This window comes from Alosa pseudoharengus, unplaced genomic scaffold (genome assembly GCF_046254945.1).
Source record: "Alosa pseudoharengus isolate Yale_2024_CS ecotype anadromous, Long Island Sound unplaced genomic scaffold, YU_APseudo_1.1 YU_APseudo_1.1_scf_11, whole genome shotgun sequence".
NCBI classification, from domain to species: domain Eukaryota; kingdom Metazoa; phylum Chordata; class Actinopteri; order Clupeiformes; family Clupeidae; genus Alosa; species Alosa pseudoharengus.
The window spans coordinates 12,384,300-12,401,530 of NW_027468576.1; the positions used below are offsets into that span (position 1 = coordinate 12,384,300).

The 17,231-nt window shown below is 41.0% G+C and overlaps 1 protein-coding gene and 1 long non-coding RNA gene across 3 annotated transcripts; one reads left to right on the forward strand and one right to left on the reverse strand.

The window, feature by feature from the left end:
- Positions 1-527: 527 nt before the first annotated feature.
- LOC143116736 (uncharacterized) lies at positions 528-1,743 on the forward strand. The gene has a single exon (XM_076278034.1). It carries the CDS (start codon positions 567-569, stop codon positions 1,440-1,442), a length of 876 nt encoding a protein of 291 aa, XP_076134149.1. The 5' UTR covers positions 528-566; the 3' UTR covers positions 1,443-1,743.
- Positions 1,744-9,431: 7,688 nt separating this feature from the next.
- Positions 9,432-11,848, reverse strand: LOC143116737 (uncharacterized). 2 transcript variants are annotated; one of them, XR_012985913.1, is made up of 2 exons: positions 11,377-11,848; positions 9,432-10,661 (listed from the first exon to the last, which is right to left on the reverse strand). It is a non-coding gene; the product is annotated as an uncharacterized LOC143116737 (long non-coding RNA). The 2 variants fall into 2 exon arrangements; XR_012985912.1 differs by having other exon boundaries at positions 11,195-11,848.
- Positions 11,849-17,231: the final 5,383 nt, after the last annotated feature.

Below are 17,231 nucleotides of genomic sequence, written 5' to 3' on the forward strand. Positions count from 1 at the left end.
CCTACACACTTCTGCCATCTAGTTTCCACTGGATTTTTTGATTTTCGGTGCCGTTTGAGTAGTATAGTCTATAGTATACTACTTAAACGGCACCGACAATCAAAAAATCCAGTGGAAACTATATGGCAGAAGTGTGTAAGCCAATCTGCCCACCAGCTTTTTCAACTTCGCTACCTACAGATGTTTTACCGGTATGATATTTCGAAATGCCATGTTATTCCCCATAGACAATCCACGCCCGGAAGTTGGATGGATACGGAAGTTACGGAGGCGGGACTTATTCTGGAGAGGTCTATTACGGTAAGCGAATCGCGTCATTTCCTGTTTGTAGTGTCAGAGTGGCTGCTCTCACGCTAGCTTGCTCCTGTTTTCTTTCCACGTAATCCACTTAAATTAGACTACACCTAGGTTTTATTTACGTAAAAACTCCACTCTTAACCACTCGTGTAGCCAATTCACTTGTCTAATATAATTCACTTGTCTAATCTATCTTAAGGACGATGGCAGGGTCCTCTGCTGCCCCTGCCTCTCCTATTTCCGATTCTCTCCGTTGCCCGGCGTGTCACATGCTAGCTAACTCTTCAGCCTCCTTTAGTGGACATGCTACTTGTAAAAAATGCAGACTAATAGCTAACTTGGAGGCGAGGATAGGTGAACTAGAGAATCGTATCCACACACTGGATCAGATTAGCAAACAGCTAGTGGCAGAACCTTTGGTAAATTGTGTGGATGCACCAGCCGACTGCACAGTTAGCGCAACCATGACAGCCCCCTCGCAGCAAGGGGATAGTTCTTGGGTGACTGTTAGGGGAGCCAGACCCAAGCGAAAGCAGCCCGTTGGGCCTGTTTCGCCTGGATCTAAATCCAAACGAAGGAAGCCCACTGCTAACCACCAACCTATTCATGTTTCTAATAGATTCTCCCCCTTAGCTAGAGAAACCGAGAAACCTGCTACTCTGGTCATTGGTGCTTCTACTATACGAAACGTGATGCTAGCGACTCCATCGGCCATAGTAAAATCGATATCTGGGGCCAGAGCTAACGACATCGAATCAAATTTGAAAGTGCTGGCTAAAGCTAATCGTAAATACTCGAAAATAGTTATCCACACTGGCACTAATGACGTCCGATTGCGTCAATCGGAGATCACCATACAAAACTTTATCTCCGTGTGCAGGTTCGCGCAACAGATGTCTGACTCTGTAACTTTCTCTGGACCCATACCCATTAAAAGAGGTGATGAAATGCTCAGCAGAATTTCGGACCTCAACCGATGGCTGTCAAAGTGGTGTGCCAATAACAATGTGGGCTTCATAGATAACTTTAGCTCCTTCTGGGGGAAACCTGGACTGTTGAAAAGAGACGGTATCCATCCCACATGGGAGGGTACTGCCCTCCTTTCAAGGAACATAGACCGTCACTTAACCGAGGCTAGTTCCTGACGAACCAGAGATCCAGGAAGCAGAGATAAGGTCTTACACAGATCTCTGCCGTCCTAACAGTCACCCAGGTATACAGGGCACACAAGGCCAAATAGAGAGCGTGTCTGTACCAAGACTGTCAACTCTTACTCGACCCACTAGGGGAATTATTCGTAGCAATCTTATTACGATAAAAACTTCTTCGGTGAAGCAAATTCCTCCAAAAACGCAACTTACACTTGCTTTACTTAATATTCGATCACTGTCAAGTAAAACTGCCTTGGTTAATGAAATTATTACTGACAATCATATAGATGTTATGTGTCTTCCTGAAACCTGGCTTAAACCAGATGAATACCTTCCATTAAATGAGTCTACACCTCCCTCCCATTTGAATTATCATGTACCACGCCACACTGGCAGGGGAGGTGGAGTAGCTACAATCTATCTATCTAGTCTTCTCACATCTCCCAAGCTCACACACAAGTTTAAATCTTTTGAAGTTCTAGTCCTCAATTTTTTACCGCCAGACTGGAAAACTAATCAGCCTGTAACTGTGGTCACATTGTACAGACCCCCTGGCCCCTACACTGATTTCTTAGAGGAATTTTCTGATTTCCTTTCTACTTTAACTATCCAAACAGAAAAAATACTTATATTGGGTGATTTTAATATTCATATGGATAATGTGCACGATTGTCTCACAATTGCATTTCAATCCCTAATTGACCATGTCGGGTTCTGCCAAAATGTTAATTCGCCCACGCACCGACATAACCATACTATTGATCTAGTCTTATCATACGGCATAAACATAGAGCAGTTAACAATCTTGCCACAACACCCGACCTTAACTGACCACCATCTAATTACTTTTACAATGACATTACAACATGCAGTACCCAATTTAGCTGAATACTACAGCCGCGGCTTATCTGAAAAAACTAATGCAGACTTTCTAGAAAAAATTTCGCTTACGCTTGCCCCATTCCGGACTCATGTGGTAGGCCTATCAGAAGGCCCATTCCTTAATCCAGCCGAGGTCGACTTGTTAACTGATAATGTGATGAACTCATTACGCTCAACCCTTGATTCAGTAGCACCACTCAAAAAGAGAATGAGAAAACAAGTAAGGCGTGCTCCATGGTATACCACACAGACAAAAACACTCAAACGAACAGCGCGTAAACTTGAACAAAAATGGCGTACCACTAAATTGGAAGTTTTTCGCCAAGCATGGAAAGATAGCCTTATCACCTACAAAAAAGCACTCAACGAAGCCAAGTCAACTTACTACTCCTCGCTGATCGAAGAAAACAAAAACAATACAAAATTTCTCTTTACCACAATCTCCCGCCTGACGAAGAACCACACCGAAGTAACCGAATCTATCCCTATTTGCCTAAACAGTAATGACTTCATGAACTTTTTCAATGACAAAATTGAAACAATTAGAGATAAGATTATTATCCAGTCAGTCTCACCAAATATTTATACTCCATTGCTGAACGGTAGCGAAAACATAATTGAATCACAGATGAGACGAACAACGTTGAATTCATTTACACCTATTGACATATTAGACCTCACTTCCACAATCTCTTCATCAAAATCTACAACAAGTCTACTAGATCCTATTCCTACTCATCTTCTGAAGACTGCTCTTCCTTTGTTGGATAATGCTTTGCTCCAGATTATAAATAACTCACTGCTATCAGGCCATGTACCACAGTCGTTTAAGTTATCTGTCATTAAGCCATCCCTCAAAAAGCCTACCCTTGACCCTAACAACCTGGCCAACTATAGGCCTATATCTAATCTCCCTTTTTTGTCAAAAATACTAGAAAAAATAGTGTCGAAACAAATTGGTACCTTCTTGCATATGAATAAAATCCAAGAATTATATCAGTCTGGTTTCAGAGCTCACCACAGTACTGAATCAGCCTTAGTTAAAGTTTTTAATGACCTCCTCATCGCTGCCGATAATGGACATATATCAATATTGGTCCTCCTGGACCTCAGTGCTGCCTTTGACACCATAGACCACAACATACTACTCCACAGGCTTGAACATTCGATAGGCATTAAAGACTCAGCACTCGCTTGGTTTAGATCATACCTTTCCAACCGCAGACAATTTGTACAGGTTCACAATGAACCATCTACCCAGACTATGGTAAAATATGGGGTGCCTCAAGGCTCAGTACTAGGGCCCCTGTTATTTTCTCTCTATATGCTTCCTCTAGGCTCAGAAATTAGGAAACATGGCATTAAATTTCATTCTTATGCAGACGATACACAACTATACCTTTCCATAAAACCTGACGAATTGACTCCGTTAGCCAAACTTCACACATGTATACGAGACATAAAGACATGGATGACAAACAATTTCCTGCTTTTGAACTCAGATAAAACAGAAGTCATGGTTTTAGGTCTTAAAAAGATGAGGGATATCCTATCCTCATCACAGGCTACATTTACTGATCTCCGACTATCCTCATCCACATGTGTTAAAAATCTAGGAGTTACAATTGACCAAGACCTATCACTAAGTAATCACATAAAACAGATTACCAAAGTTTCATTCTATCATTTAAGGAACATTTCAAAGATAAGGAAGTCTTTATCCCTACCAGACGCTGAGAAATTAATCCATGCTTTTGTCACCTCAAGGATTGATTATTGCAATGCTCTATACGCTGGCTGCAATAACACCTGTCTAAAGAGCTTACAGCTTATACAAAATGCAGCTGCTCGCACACTCACTAGAACTAAAAAATATGAACATATTTCCCCTATCCTGGCATCTCTACACTGGCTGCCTGTTAGAAGTCGCATTGACTTCAAAATATTACTTCTAACATACAAAGCCATTAATGGCCAGGCACCAGAATATATTAAAGATCTCCTAGTTCCATATAACCCACCCAGACCGCTACGATCACAGAATACTGGCCTTCTTGTAATTCCAAGATTCTCAAAAACTACAGTAGGAGGCAGAGCTTTCAGCTATCGCGCACCCCTCCTCTGGAATAATCTTCCTACCTCAATTCGACTAGCAGACACCCTCCCTATTTTTAAGTCTAGACTTAAAACATACCTCTTTACTGCCTCCCATAGTTAGGTATGGTGCGTGGAAATTCACCCACCTCAGGGTTTTTTGGAATGGACCACCCTGCTGAGTCCTCGTGTGACTGGCACCCCAGTCGCACGTGCGATGGTGGTCACTGACCATACCTGCGCTGGTGTCGACTACCCCTCACCATGCCTTAGTTATGCTGCTATAGCATAGTGCTGTCATGGACTTTTCATGTGTCACGCCGTACAACCCCCCCCCTCTCCTCTCCCCCCTTCTCTCTCTCTCTCTCTCAACTCTCCCTCTCTTGCCTATTCCCACCATGGTATACTGTAACAATATATAGTACTACTGATTACTTATTGACATTAACCATTCTGATTTTCAGTAATACTAACCCACTCTACATCTCTCTTTCTTCCCCCTTACTGTACCTCACTTGTGAGGTATATCATCACCAGTCATCAACCATCCGTGTGTTGGCCCTCCTCTCACCCATCTCACCTGAAGTCCCATCCTCGACTGCCCTATTACTGCCCCCTATCTGGACTCCTGGCCCGTACAGCCTAGCGACCCACCACCAGCCTATGACAACTCTGCCTGGATTACTGGCCCATCCACCAACCCACCACATGCCCCTCGAAAACTCCCTTCCCCTGGACAATCCCAATGCTGGACTATTGAACTTCCTGTCACTAAATCAGGAATAACGAATTACCATAACGGATACGTAATCATCCCACCTCTTGTAACTTTCAGCTCAAGTGCTTAACACCATGTCTTATTCTCTACACCCGACTATCATATGCATTTGTCATGTATACAGACCTTACTGTCATGTACTGACCCTAGGCAGATGGGTCAGGCCCTTGAGTCGTGGATCTGCTCGAGGTTTCTTCCTATATATATCTCCAATTCTAGGGAGTTTTTCCTCGCCCCTGTTACCCATGGGCCTCTCTCTTGCTTTCCTTTTCTTCCTTTCTTTCCTTCTTTCTCTGATTGCCTACATTCTGTAAAGCGCCATGATACATGTGTTATGTTTTGGCGCTCTATAAGCACAATAAATTGAAATTGAAATTGAAAACAACCAAATGAGAAAAAGCACATTTAGCCCCAAGATGGTCTCTTGAACAGTGGTGGTTCTGTCCGTGTGTGTGTGTGTTTATGAGTGATGTGTGTTGTAAGTGTTTGTGGCAGATTTTGATGCCTTGATGACTGATACTGGGGGCTCCCGTTTAAAGCACTGTGGTTCAATGTCAGCCATTTTCATGGGTGCTATTGTTTTGGGATGTTTCCCCTCATGCAAGCATCATACAGTACATTGGTAGGAAATGGAGAAAAAAAAACATGTTTTTTAATGAGGATTAATTTGTATGCCTGAATGTAAGGATTCAGGAAACAAAATACCAGCTTTTTTGGCGAGCAGATAGGCGTAAATCACTGATCTGTTGATCTTTAACAGATAGAAAGAAGGCTACAATAGCTTTTGGCCACGTTATATTCAAATTTGACTATACAATACTCAGTGCTATACAGTGTATTATACAGTCTCTGCTCTGTTTCTATGGAAGTTCCAAAAATCAACGTTGTTCTATTAAGTGTGGTTAAACAATTAAATAGCATTCAACAGGTTGAAGCGGAGCTTTGATACCAACGTTATCGATTAGTTTCAGTTTCTCTCGCGCAGACGCCTGCATTGAATGAACGCTCATACCACCACTTTATTGTATGCTTGCGGAATGTCTGAAATGAGTTGAAATAATTAAATTGCCTATTTTGAGCTCATAGAAATGCCTACAGATGCAACACAATTTAGAAGTGGGCATATAGATTACAGTAATAGGATAATTGAATGTTTACAGTAAGTAGCCCCCATTGACTGATTTAGTGTATGCCCAATCCTGTGAACATTTCAGATGCAACACCATTGCCAAACGCACATGGCAGCAGGTGAAAATGAAACACAAACACATTATTCAGAATAGTAGGTTTATATAGTTATAGCTTGCATTAAAGGCACAATCCGTCAGGATTTCGTTTTATTTAATTCACACTCCACACGCCAATCCAGTTAAGGGCAGCATGTAGGAAAACAATGATTTGCTAGTGGTAGAAACGACGAAACGCACATTGCCCATGCCCTCCTCTCCTCCTCCCTCCCCCGTCTCCGTTTTCGCTACTGTCTATCCCTATGTGTCTATCAGAGAATGTCTCTGTGTCTATAGTCACCGCCTAGAAAAAAAACTCCTAAATCCGGAAAATGTCTTCTTCAAGCGGCTCACCCTTACCCGATCACTACATATAACAGTTTTTATTAACGTTTTGCTTTTCACACTGGTATTGTTGGTAATGAGACAATTGAGAAATAAATACAAATTTGCTAGCGGCATTTGGCAAGCGAGTCTTAGCAAAGGCTAGGCCTAGCCTGCGTGTAGTAGCGATTGTATGGATGGATAAAACTGAAAATAGTAATAAGGTATTTTTTTCGGGTGGAGACTGACGTCTGACTGACATCCCCCTTGCATCGAGTCAGACAAGAGTGGGCAAACGTAAGGGCCAGGCAAAGAAGAAAAGGCCTGGGTGTCTAGTGTCAGTCCCAGACCTGGAGAGAACAGTACAGGGACGGCTCGAGCTGTCAGAGCAGCCAGAGAGCGCGCTGACCAGCAGAGGCGTTTGGAGAACAGTCACCGTGAGAGTCTGGCAGCAACACAGGTGTTCTTGCTACGTAGCCAGTAACTAAAATGCTCCATGTAGTCAGTGGTTACAGCCAATCGTTCTGTTTACTATTAGAGGTCATTATTATTACCATTTATTACACGGCTCTTTATAATGCTGTAGAATGCTCCATTCACTCCGATGGGACTTCCCAACGTCCTACGGTCTGATAATTTTTAATACCGGACCGTTGCTAAGTATAACCAGAGAATGTCAAGGAAAGTGAAACTCGGCAGGCCATGGCCAGCGCTGCATCACTGTCGGGAGATATGCCACGATAATGACCGCCTTACAGAACGTTATTCCTTACACAATCATCCTCTAGCCTACAACTAACAATAAAACTTCCCATTCTAAGAGCACAGTGGCTACATTTCATGTAACATAAAGAATACCTGAATTATGACTAAAATGGTATGTTCATCTTTTCTTTTGCACCTTTAGGCTATGAGTTCATATTTAAAACTATGGGCACAAATGTCAAGAGCCAAAGTTACCACTTGAAATTACATATTAGTTTAAACAACTCTTTAACAACAAATAGATTCTAAGAAGTCAGGAACAGGAGAGAAAAGCATGATGTTTAGTATACCAATCTTGATCAAAAAACACTTTCAGGCACAACCAATGTTTTCACCAATCCTGATTCTTGGTATTTATTATAAAACTACAAGACAGGAATAAACTTTACATCTACCAAGTGCAACAACATGAATAGAAATGTAACTTTTGGACTATATGAGGCAGGAGGGAAGCAGCTGGGCACATGGATAGTCCTTAGTAGTCTTCAACAGCAAGAAGTTGGGCTAACGAGTCAGGCTTCATGTTGATGAGCCACAGGAAATGAAGAGGTGATCTGCAGCAGGAAATTCAACCTGTTGACACCATAGACTGTATATAGAACTGGACAGTGTGCCATCTGTTAAGAGTGATGCAAGCGCTAGTCCAGAGCCCCCTGGTGGCTGGTTGCAGTACAATGTGTAACTCCGCCCATTCCCATGTATTTCAATGGCCAAGTAGCCAACTTTCCGTGTCACTTTTCTCACCTAAAACTATTTTTGTATCTACAACTTTTTATTCGAAAAAATAGTGTTTAAGATGCTTCAATACACACCATTTTTCTTTTCTCGCTGAAATAAATTTTTTTAATGTTATATTAACAAATCTAAAAAGGGCGTGTTTACACCTATGATTGACAGCTGGCTGGCTGCAGACACGACGCTTTGTCCATTATGTTTTACCGTCTAGGCTGCAGACACTACCACGTCATCGCTCACTTATTTTAACGACACCTGATTTCGACACATAATCTAACCCAGAGCCATAGAGAGAAAGAGTTGAGACACTCTTTGATGTCACCGCCAGTGCAGTCACGTGGTTCGTGTAAACCGCTATAGTTCCAAAACATACGCTGGCTGTCATGTTCTTCTATGGGACACACAGCAGCGATTGCGTTATTTAACGGTAAATATATATATATAAACATACACCCTACTACTTTTTCAGCTGTTATTGCATGATTACATATTTGTTAATGTCAGTTTTGCATTTTGAGAGGCAGGGTGACAATGAAAAAGCTGTATATTACTTAGATACGTTTTACATTTTTGGAGGGAAAAGCTTATGTTCATGTTCGCATGGACAGAAGTACAGGCTAGAACGGCTCTAACTTAAGTTTTCTTTTCCATATCATTCATGTGATGACAGATGTCTCATGATTTTCATTTTATCGCAACTGGGCTGTATTATTGATTACCGTGATTTTGCTTATAAATTCCGATTCAGCCATTAGCTTACCTTCGTGGTAGCGTTAGGTCTGCCGTGGTCCATTCAGCATTCGCCTAGCAGCTAGCTCACTTCTGATAAGTGGTCACCCCCAGACCACAACGTGAAACATGATCTTGTTAAGACTAAGAATATGTTTGGGTCTATAGGTAAGTGCAGAGCTATTAAGATTTTTCTCTACGGCTCTGGGTTAATGCACAGAGTAAGAGTAAGGTTAGCTGCAGAGAGAGTGATAGAGAACAGTGACAGGTGACACTCCCATTGGACTCCGTTGTACCTTTTTGCTTTTTTGAGAAAGAACAGTCCATTCAGCATTTACACCCACTTCTTCTGATGAGGCAGGAGTTGACCACACAACCATGATAATTTTAATACTAAGCCATGCACAAAGAATCAAATATATTAAAGAATAACAACTCATTAAGCTTGGATGAATGAATCAAATATTGTTTAATAAAAAATACTGAGTGAGACAACAAGATGTGTGTGTGTGTGTAAATGTGTGTATCTAACTGGAAAAACAAGAACAAAGTGAAGGAACAGGGAGGAATATTATAAGTGATTAATACATTAAAAAAAATCCTCCACATACATCAGGCTTCAGAGTGCATCAGGGCTGAAAGGAAGGACAACATTCATAATAAAGGTACCTGGCATAAGATAAAAATGAACAGTGTGGAACCAAAAAAAATGGGAACAAGCATGAACAAGGAACAAGCATGAATAATATCAACAAACATACGTACAGTGGCCACAACAACGATACTGGTGGTCCAGCAAGATCTGTTGAGACGGGCACAAATATATTCTAACAAGCCAGTTCACTCAGGACTGCCTAGAAAATTGCATACATCAGACTCACACCTGTGGAGTTCCACTATGCACTATGGCCAGTCACTGTAGGGCAGTTCCTCTCGACAACGCATACTAACATCCTCTTCATCTGTGTCCTGGACACTAAAAAGCAGATGAAGCGAAATAGGGCGACAATAGATTCAACAATGGACACAGCAGGTAACACTATATATAGGGCAAACCATTCACAACATATTATAACGTCGCAAATATACTATACTTTACCACACTTATAATAGCCCTGAGCAAATTCAAAAGTGGTTGAGGAGAGAGAGGGAGGGAGGATCCTTGGATGTATTCGGCCTCTCCATTCCCGGCACACCGTCAGCAGTCGCCACCAGCAGCCACTACCTGCAGACACCACCAGCAGCCATGGCCAGCACCAGCCACCATTACCGGCACCAGCAGCAGCAGCCGCCACCACCAGCAGCCGCCAGCAGTAGCAGCTACCAGCAGCAGCCGCCACCTGCAGCAACAGCCACCATTACCTGCAGCCGCCACCATTACCAGCAGCAGCCGCCATCACCATCCTTCGCCAACACCAGCCAGCTCAAGCAGTCATCGCCTCCAGCAGCCGCCGCCTGCAGCAGTGTTTGGGAAACAAATTAGTCACACTACTGTCTGAGTAATAAACATTTTAAAGCTCATTATGGCTTATGATAATTTTTTGTGTAAAATAATTTGTATTCCTACATGCAATCCAACAGCCCTTTCAAGGGTGTAATTAAACAAACCTTATTTCTACTAGCATCAGATACACAGTACTCAGCTGACTAGCTAACACCGCCAGGTTCAGCAGATACAACCTAAAAATAAACGTCCTTAATCAACCTTAATGATCCTAGTAATCTAACATCAATAATTTACTAAATAAAATATGTCAGAGATTCACTACTGAACGTAATTTTTGGTGTAGCGATACCTTCTTCACAGCTCGCAAAATCGAGATAACTAAGTAGCAGGCAATGACTGAAAATCGGTTGTCTACCAAGTTAAGAAAATATATATAAATTGCACTGTGCACATACAAATAAATATAAGCATATGCACCATAAAGGGCCTATTTATATAATATACAGAGTTGACAATTCAAAAGAGGTAGCTATTTAATGAATTTACGCCTGGATATAACATTAACGTTACCACAGAGGGCGAAGTCAAGCTAACAAACTAGCAGGCAATCGGTGGTCTACCAAGATAAAACATATATATAATTACGCTGTGTACATACAAATAAAGATCAGTATATGCATCATAAAGGGCCTCTGATAAAATATAAACAGTTGACAGTTCAAAAGAGGTAGCTATTTAATCAATTTACCCCTGGATATAACATTACCTTCACAGAAGGCAAGTCAAGCTAACAAACTAGCAGGCAATCGGTCGTCTACCAAGATAAAAAATATATATATAATTACGCTGTGTACATACAACAAAAGATCAGTATATGCATCATAAAGGGCCTATGCTACAATATAGACACTTCACAATTCAAAACAGGTAGCTATTTAATCAACTTACCTCAGAAGTTACTCGACAGTCAGCAATGGAAGTGAATGATGTCCAACGCCATAGAATGGCTTTTTGGAACTACGTGAGGCTGCATACCCAGGAAGTAGGCGGCAAAAGGCGTACAACCATAGACAGTAAAAGAAATGGACGAACAGACTCCGTCGTTTTCAATGGGAGGGCACTGAGTCAAATAGAACGATTTTTCAGTTGGTCCCCCCAGTACTGCGCAGACTCACACTTAACTTCGTGACGTTAGCCATCAAACTGAATCTTGTAACTCATATGATAGATACACAGAAATTCTTCTCACACTTCCTTCGCCTTCAAAATGTATGTATTATTAATATCATCCTCACCAAGTCGTGTTAATGTTGAAGCTACCACACATGATCATCTTCAAAAACAGTCATGCTAAAACAAAACAAAAAAGTTATAGCCTTGAAGCTAATCTTCTTTCCACTTTTCCGACCTACGGTCAATCCATCTAAAACCTCTGAAATGATTAGTGCCGTTTAAAAAAAAAATAGGTTTACTTTTTTATTATTATTAGGTTGCCTCTGTGTAATGCTTTACCTTACATACGGTCGTGTATGCTAGGTTTTGTTTATGAGTTACCGTCATAGACAGTAAGGTGGACTGAGCTTCTTATCCAAACAATACGGTTATCTCCCTACGGCGCGAAAGAGAGATTACGTCAAAGCTAGCTTCCCTCCAACCGAACAAGCTAACCATTCTTCTTACGGGTAACCAACGTTACGGACGAGGTAGTGGAGTCTGTTTTGCCTTTGTAGTGTTTATGTAGATTACACAGAAGCTACAATATCGGCACAGGATATATGTTATATGAAGTTATGGTATTTCAAAAAAATCATAGAATGAATGTACTTCTATGGGAGTTAGCAGAGAGGTGGTCCCTCCAGCCTACGTCGATTCTTCTACTTCCGGGAATTCGCCTGCCCCCTTGCGTACAACGGAGTCCAATGGGAGTGTCGCTAGTGATGGGTAAATGAAGCCTCGAGCGCTACTCGGCACATTTCCCTAATGTGCCGAGTAATGTGTCGAAGCTTCGAAACATGGAAGATAAGGAAAACACAGCGACATCTGGTGGTTTGCATAAAGCCCCGCAGTCACGGACTAGTGAAAAGAATGCCTACACGTTCAACACAATGCCAAAGCTTCGAAATGTTCTCATTCATTACATTAAAAGTGTTGCAAGAAATGTGCATTTCTGTTTGTCTCAATTCAATACAATAAAATACGATTAGGCAACATAATCGCGTCACTCGTTATCACGTGAAGATTGGTGTTTCCGTGGAGGCGTGAAATCATGTTATCCCAGTCAATGATCCAATCGGTCTCCCATCCACTTAACGACCGCAGTAGACACTACTTAGCTTCTGAACCAGGACGAAGTATTATCAACCTCAACACGCTATGGACGAGAGTGAAAAGGAAACGACCAGGCGCCTAATTAAACCAAACCCTACATGGCCTGACATAGTTTGATGTTTCATGAATCAAACTTTCAATAAAAGGAAAATATTATGTCAGCCATTATTGTTAGGCCTACATAGAAAATATTAGCCTGTATTGCTTTTAAATGACATGATTGAAGTTGAGACTGCAACGCAGACACGTTTTAATGTCATTGTTCTAAATGGCAAAGCTTTAGGCTAGGCCTAGGCTATTTCTTCTTTATTTCTATATGTGCATGATATTATGGATTATGGACATTTTCCGGAAAGAAAATAACGTAAATTGACAAACAGAGCAAGCATCCTATATAAATCAGGGCTACCCACAAATTTCGCCTGGCTCTTGCAATACAACACAACTCATTCCGACACTGGAGCGGGTGCCCTGGTTTGCGCAATTCAAAGCCTTTGAATCAGATTCCGAAGCAGTCACGTGGGTGTGTGTCCCAAACGAAGCTTCAGACGTCACACTCACAAACCGAGGCCTCGTTTGTCATCAGTCACGTGATTTTTATGGAAACGACACAAGCCTCGAACCGGGGCTTCATCTGGCACGCCCCTTTCTGCTCGACACAAGCTCCGAAGCCTCGCTTCATTGGGCACATCACTAAGTGTCGCAACTCTTTCTCCCTATGGCTCTGATCTAACCTAAAGAAGTGTTGCTGTTATTATCATTAGGCTATATCTTATCACAGTCTGACTAAATACATATTGATAGTCATACATTGTGTAGTTGTTTGTAAGAGACATCGTTGTTAGTTGTGACCGATTCTTTGTGAAAAAAGATATGTGCTGTTCTTTCGTAGATGCTAAGTATATTAGCTCATAGCATGCTACATCATGCTAGCGTTAGCCAGTTGATAGGTAAAGAAAAAGGGCTCTGCTTGCTATATTGATCCGAAGTGACGTTAGCCATAGTCACCATCATTTACAGTCCTACTTGTTTCAAATGGTATAACGTAACCAGTGATTGCCGCCATCATCGTTGCAACTTCATTTGAATACACTTTGTCACTGGAGAAGGCGATGTTAAGTTTCATTAACGTTAACTCTTGCTTAGTTTTGCGAATGGCAATAAACGCCACCTAGCCTGCTAGGTCGACAACCTCGGTATGCCCATTTATGTATCAGCCCAACAAATAACGTTACTTCTGTTTTAGTGAACACATTATTGGACCATAGCTTAACGTGAGGAGGGATTCAAAGTTACAAATGGCCAATTTGCTTAGTATGCTCAGCGGTATCTGAAAATGCGTTAAGGTATCGTTGTTACCTGCGATTGCACTGCTGGAGAAGCATTTTGCATTGTTATGATTTGATCAGGTCTTGCCAGTGATGTGTAAATCCGCCCGTAGACGTACATAATTTCAAAATAATACGTCTAAATTGAAAACTGTGACAACTCATTGATAGGCTCTCTCAATATGTCTGTAATCGTATGCCTCTACCACATGCTTGCTAGTCTTTCACCAGAGAGGGTGTTCCATTATAAATCAAAAATGTAACACTCGATTTACATTGAAGTCAATGGGGAAAGATATCTATGGTAGTGAAGCAAAACGAAAAGTTGGTGAAGCAGTCTGATTCACTGTAATTCTCTGTTTCACCGCGGGTGCGATGGCGCTGTTGTCACTCACAGAACTGATTTCAGGAAAACAGCTTGTGTTAGTAACTGTATTTCTGTTTCAAAGGAGTAAAATTGTGATAATTGTAAGATTTTTTTTGTGTTTTGTTTTTTTACTTTTTTTTGGTGAAGCACTGCGGCTCGTGGATTTTTTCAGTTTCCTTATGGCAGATAAGTCCCACCCGTGAAGCAGTGACCGATTGGGCAGAATTTCACACTTCCTGCCGTTGAATATGATTGACGCAACACTCTGGCCAATCACTGTCTCCATTAGCTTGCCATCACTTTTCAGTTGCCTTCAGTGACCTTACTAGAGTTTCATTATGAATTGTGTAATTCATTCGCATAGTTTGTTTTACATTAATTTTGTAAGGTACATCGGATTTTTTTCTGTGTAGGAGAGAACGTTTTATTTAGGATTATTGTGTGTAGCTCTGTGTTTTCTAACATCAGCTAGGGGTCTCCCCCACCAGTCAGCTAACGTTAGTGACTCGCTAGAAGCTAGAAGCTAAGTCCTAGCAAGATGGTTTCGACGGAAGTTTCAGGCGATGAACATCGTTGACCGCAACGTACAGGATTCTTTACAGTTTTTTGAAATGAGGACCTATGAGTGAATGCAGAGGGGAGACCAAGAGACTTCCTGTGAAATTAACACAGTTCGTGGGTGCTACTTTGGCTACGGTAAGGATAAACTTGATAAACTGTAGGCTACAGTAGGCTATGCATTAGAAAGTGCAGCTTCTCAACGTAGCCATCCTGTAAGTTCATTGATGTGTTATGATAACATTAGCCTATGTTATGGATGTGTTATAGGCCTAACGTCTTGGCTTCCCATTTTAAAACCTCAACTTTGTCAAAGACAATTCAGAACAATCTGCTTGAAGCTAAATTTCAACTTCCATTTAAAAACGAAATAGACACTGATTTGATTTAGAAAAAAAAATCTAGGATTCTTCAATGTATCAGAGGCAAATGCCAAGTGGATCTTTCCTTTTGTAGAGAAGGAAGGCAGTGACAGAAACAAACTGGTTGGTCAAACATATGCCAGAGCAACAGTCATGGTATAATTTCTTAATATATCCCAGAGGCAAGAATGTGTCTCTTAATAGGCTACTGAATTTGACATTGCTTATGGGGCATAATTAGTAGCTTAGAATATTGGAAGGTTGTTGTTTCAAGATGTTGTGGACATCAACAACTTGGCATTAATACACTGCAAAAACTTACCTAGTCACTAATAAGTGCTAAAGTGGAGATGCTCTTTTTTGGGGGCATGACCATAGATAGCCTAGTCTCTGCAAGCAATATGTCTAACAAAAATATGCAAACTTATAATAATAATAATAATAATACATAAACCTTGTTTACTGTCTTGTCCAGTCTTAGGCCCACTACACCCCATTTGTGGCCTGTACTTCGAGATGGTGGTAAACAGGTCTTGATTTCTCAACAAATTACTCTGAGCTCTCTGACTGATCAAACATAGCTTTTGTTTATGCCATTGCAGACAGTTCAATGTCATCATGTGTCTCATACATTCAAGCTCACCAACTTTGCCAGGTGTGTTAGGCACAATGTTCGTTTCCTTGAGGGGGGGGGGGGGGGTCATCATTTCATAACTGCTTCACTAGAAAAAAATACCACCAGCCGCCACTGCTGCAGCCCTCATGTCAGCTGTAAAAATATGAGAACATGGATCTACTAACGTTACATCAGGATACTCTGTAAACATTTTACACATAATCAGGAAGCTACTTTGCTGTTCAGTGTGTGATGTGTTTAAAGTGGTACTACGTTTAAAGAAACATTTTTATTCTTTGTTTCAAGTGCATAAGAAAATACCACATTATGATGATGATGGCTATGGTTACCCTTAACAAATACAAAACAATATAATACTTAAAACAGGGATCAATCAATAGCCTAATGAAATAAACAATGAAAATGAGGGGGGAAAGCAATAATAAATTATAATGCCCATTCAATCAATAATATAATAACAAAAACATGGTAAGACTACATTAAGGAGAATATCAATAATAAACAATGTCAAATTAATCAACAGCCTATAATGAAAATAAAACAGTACTACTGCATACAAACCATAATGTATAAGTGCTTAAAAGACCAAAAACTATCACAAGAACGAAGAGCACTGGGCAACTCATTCCACCAACATGGAACCACTGAGGAAAAATAGAGTCTTGAATTTGACCTAGCGTTTAAGACTGGTCGACACAACAGACGCTCATCAGAAGACCACAGTGGGCGGTTGGGGATGTATCTTGATCATTGAATTCAAATAACAAGGAGCAGATCCAGTCAGTATCCTATAGGCCAAAGTGAGAGATTTACATTTAATTCTGGCTACTGTAGGGAGCCAATGGAGAGTAACTAGGAGAGGAGTTACAATGTGTCCTCTTTGGCTGATTGATTTAGTATCAACCAATAATTATTATGATATTAATATTCTTGTAATGTCTACATCTTTGTGTAGGCTACAGTTAAATACTAAGCAATGGCCTTGGACTTAAATACCAAGGCAGTTAAATGACCGTGGTATGGTATAGTCTACGTGATACACAGTAAACCCATTTAAAAAGAATCATCATCTCAGTATACCCATTTAAAATAGGCAAGGATACGTATTTAATAACATTTGGGGTTGCTCACAGTATACCCACCACTACAACTAACTAACTAGACTACACCACTGGTTAAATGGCGCATTGCAATTTACAATTTGTGTGAGTTCAGGGGCATAC

What these genes read in the sequence shown, in the direction of transcription:
- LOC143116736 (XM_076278034.1), top strand. Translation starts at nt 567, where the DNA reads ATGCTAGCTAACTCTTCAGCCTCCTTTAGTGGACATGCTACTTGTAAA.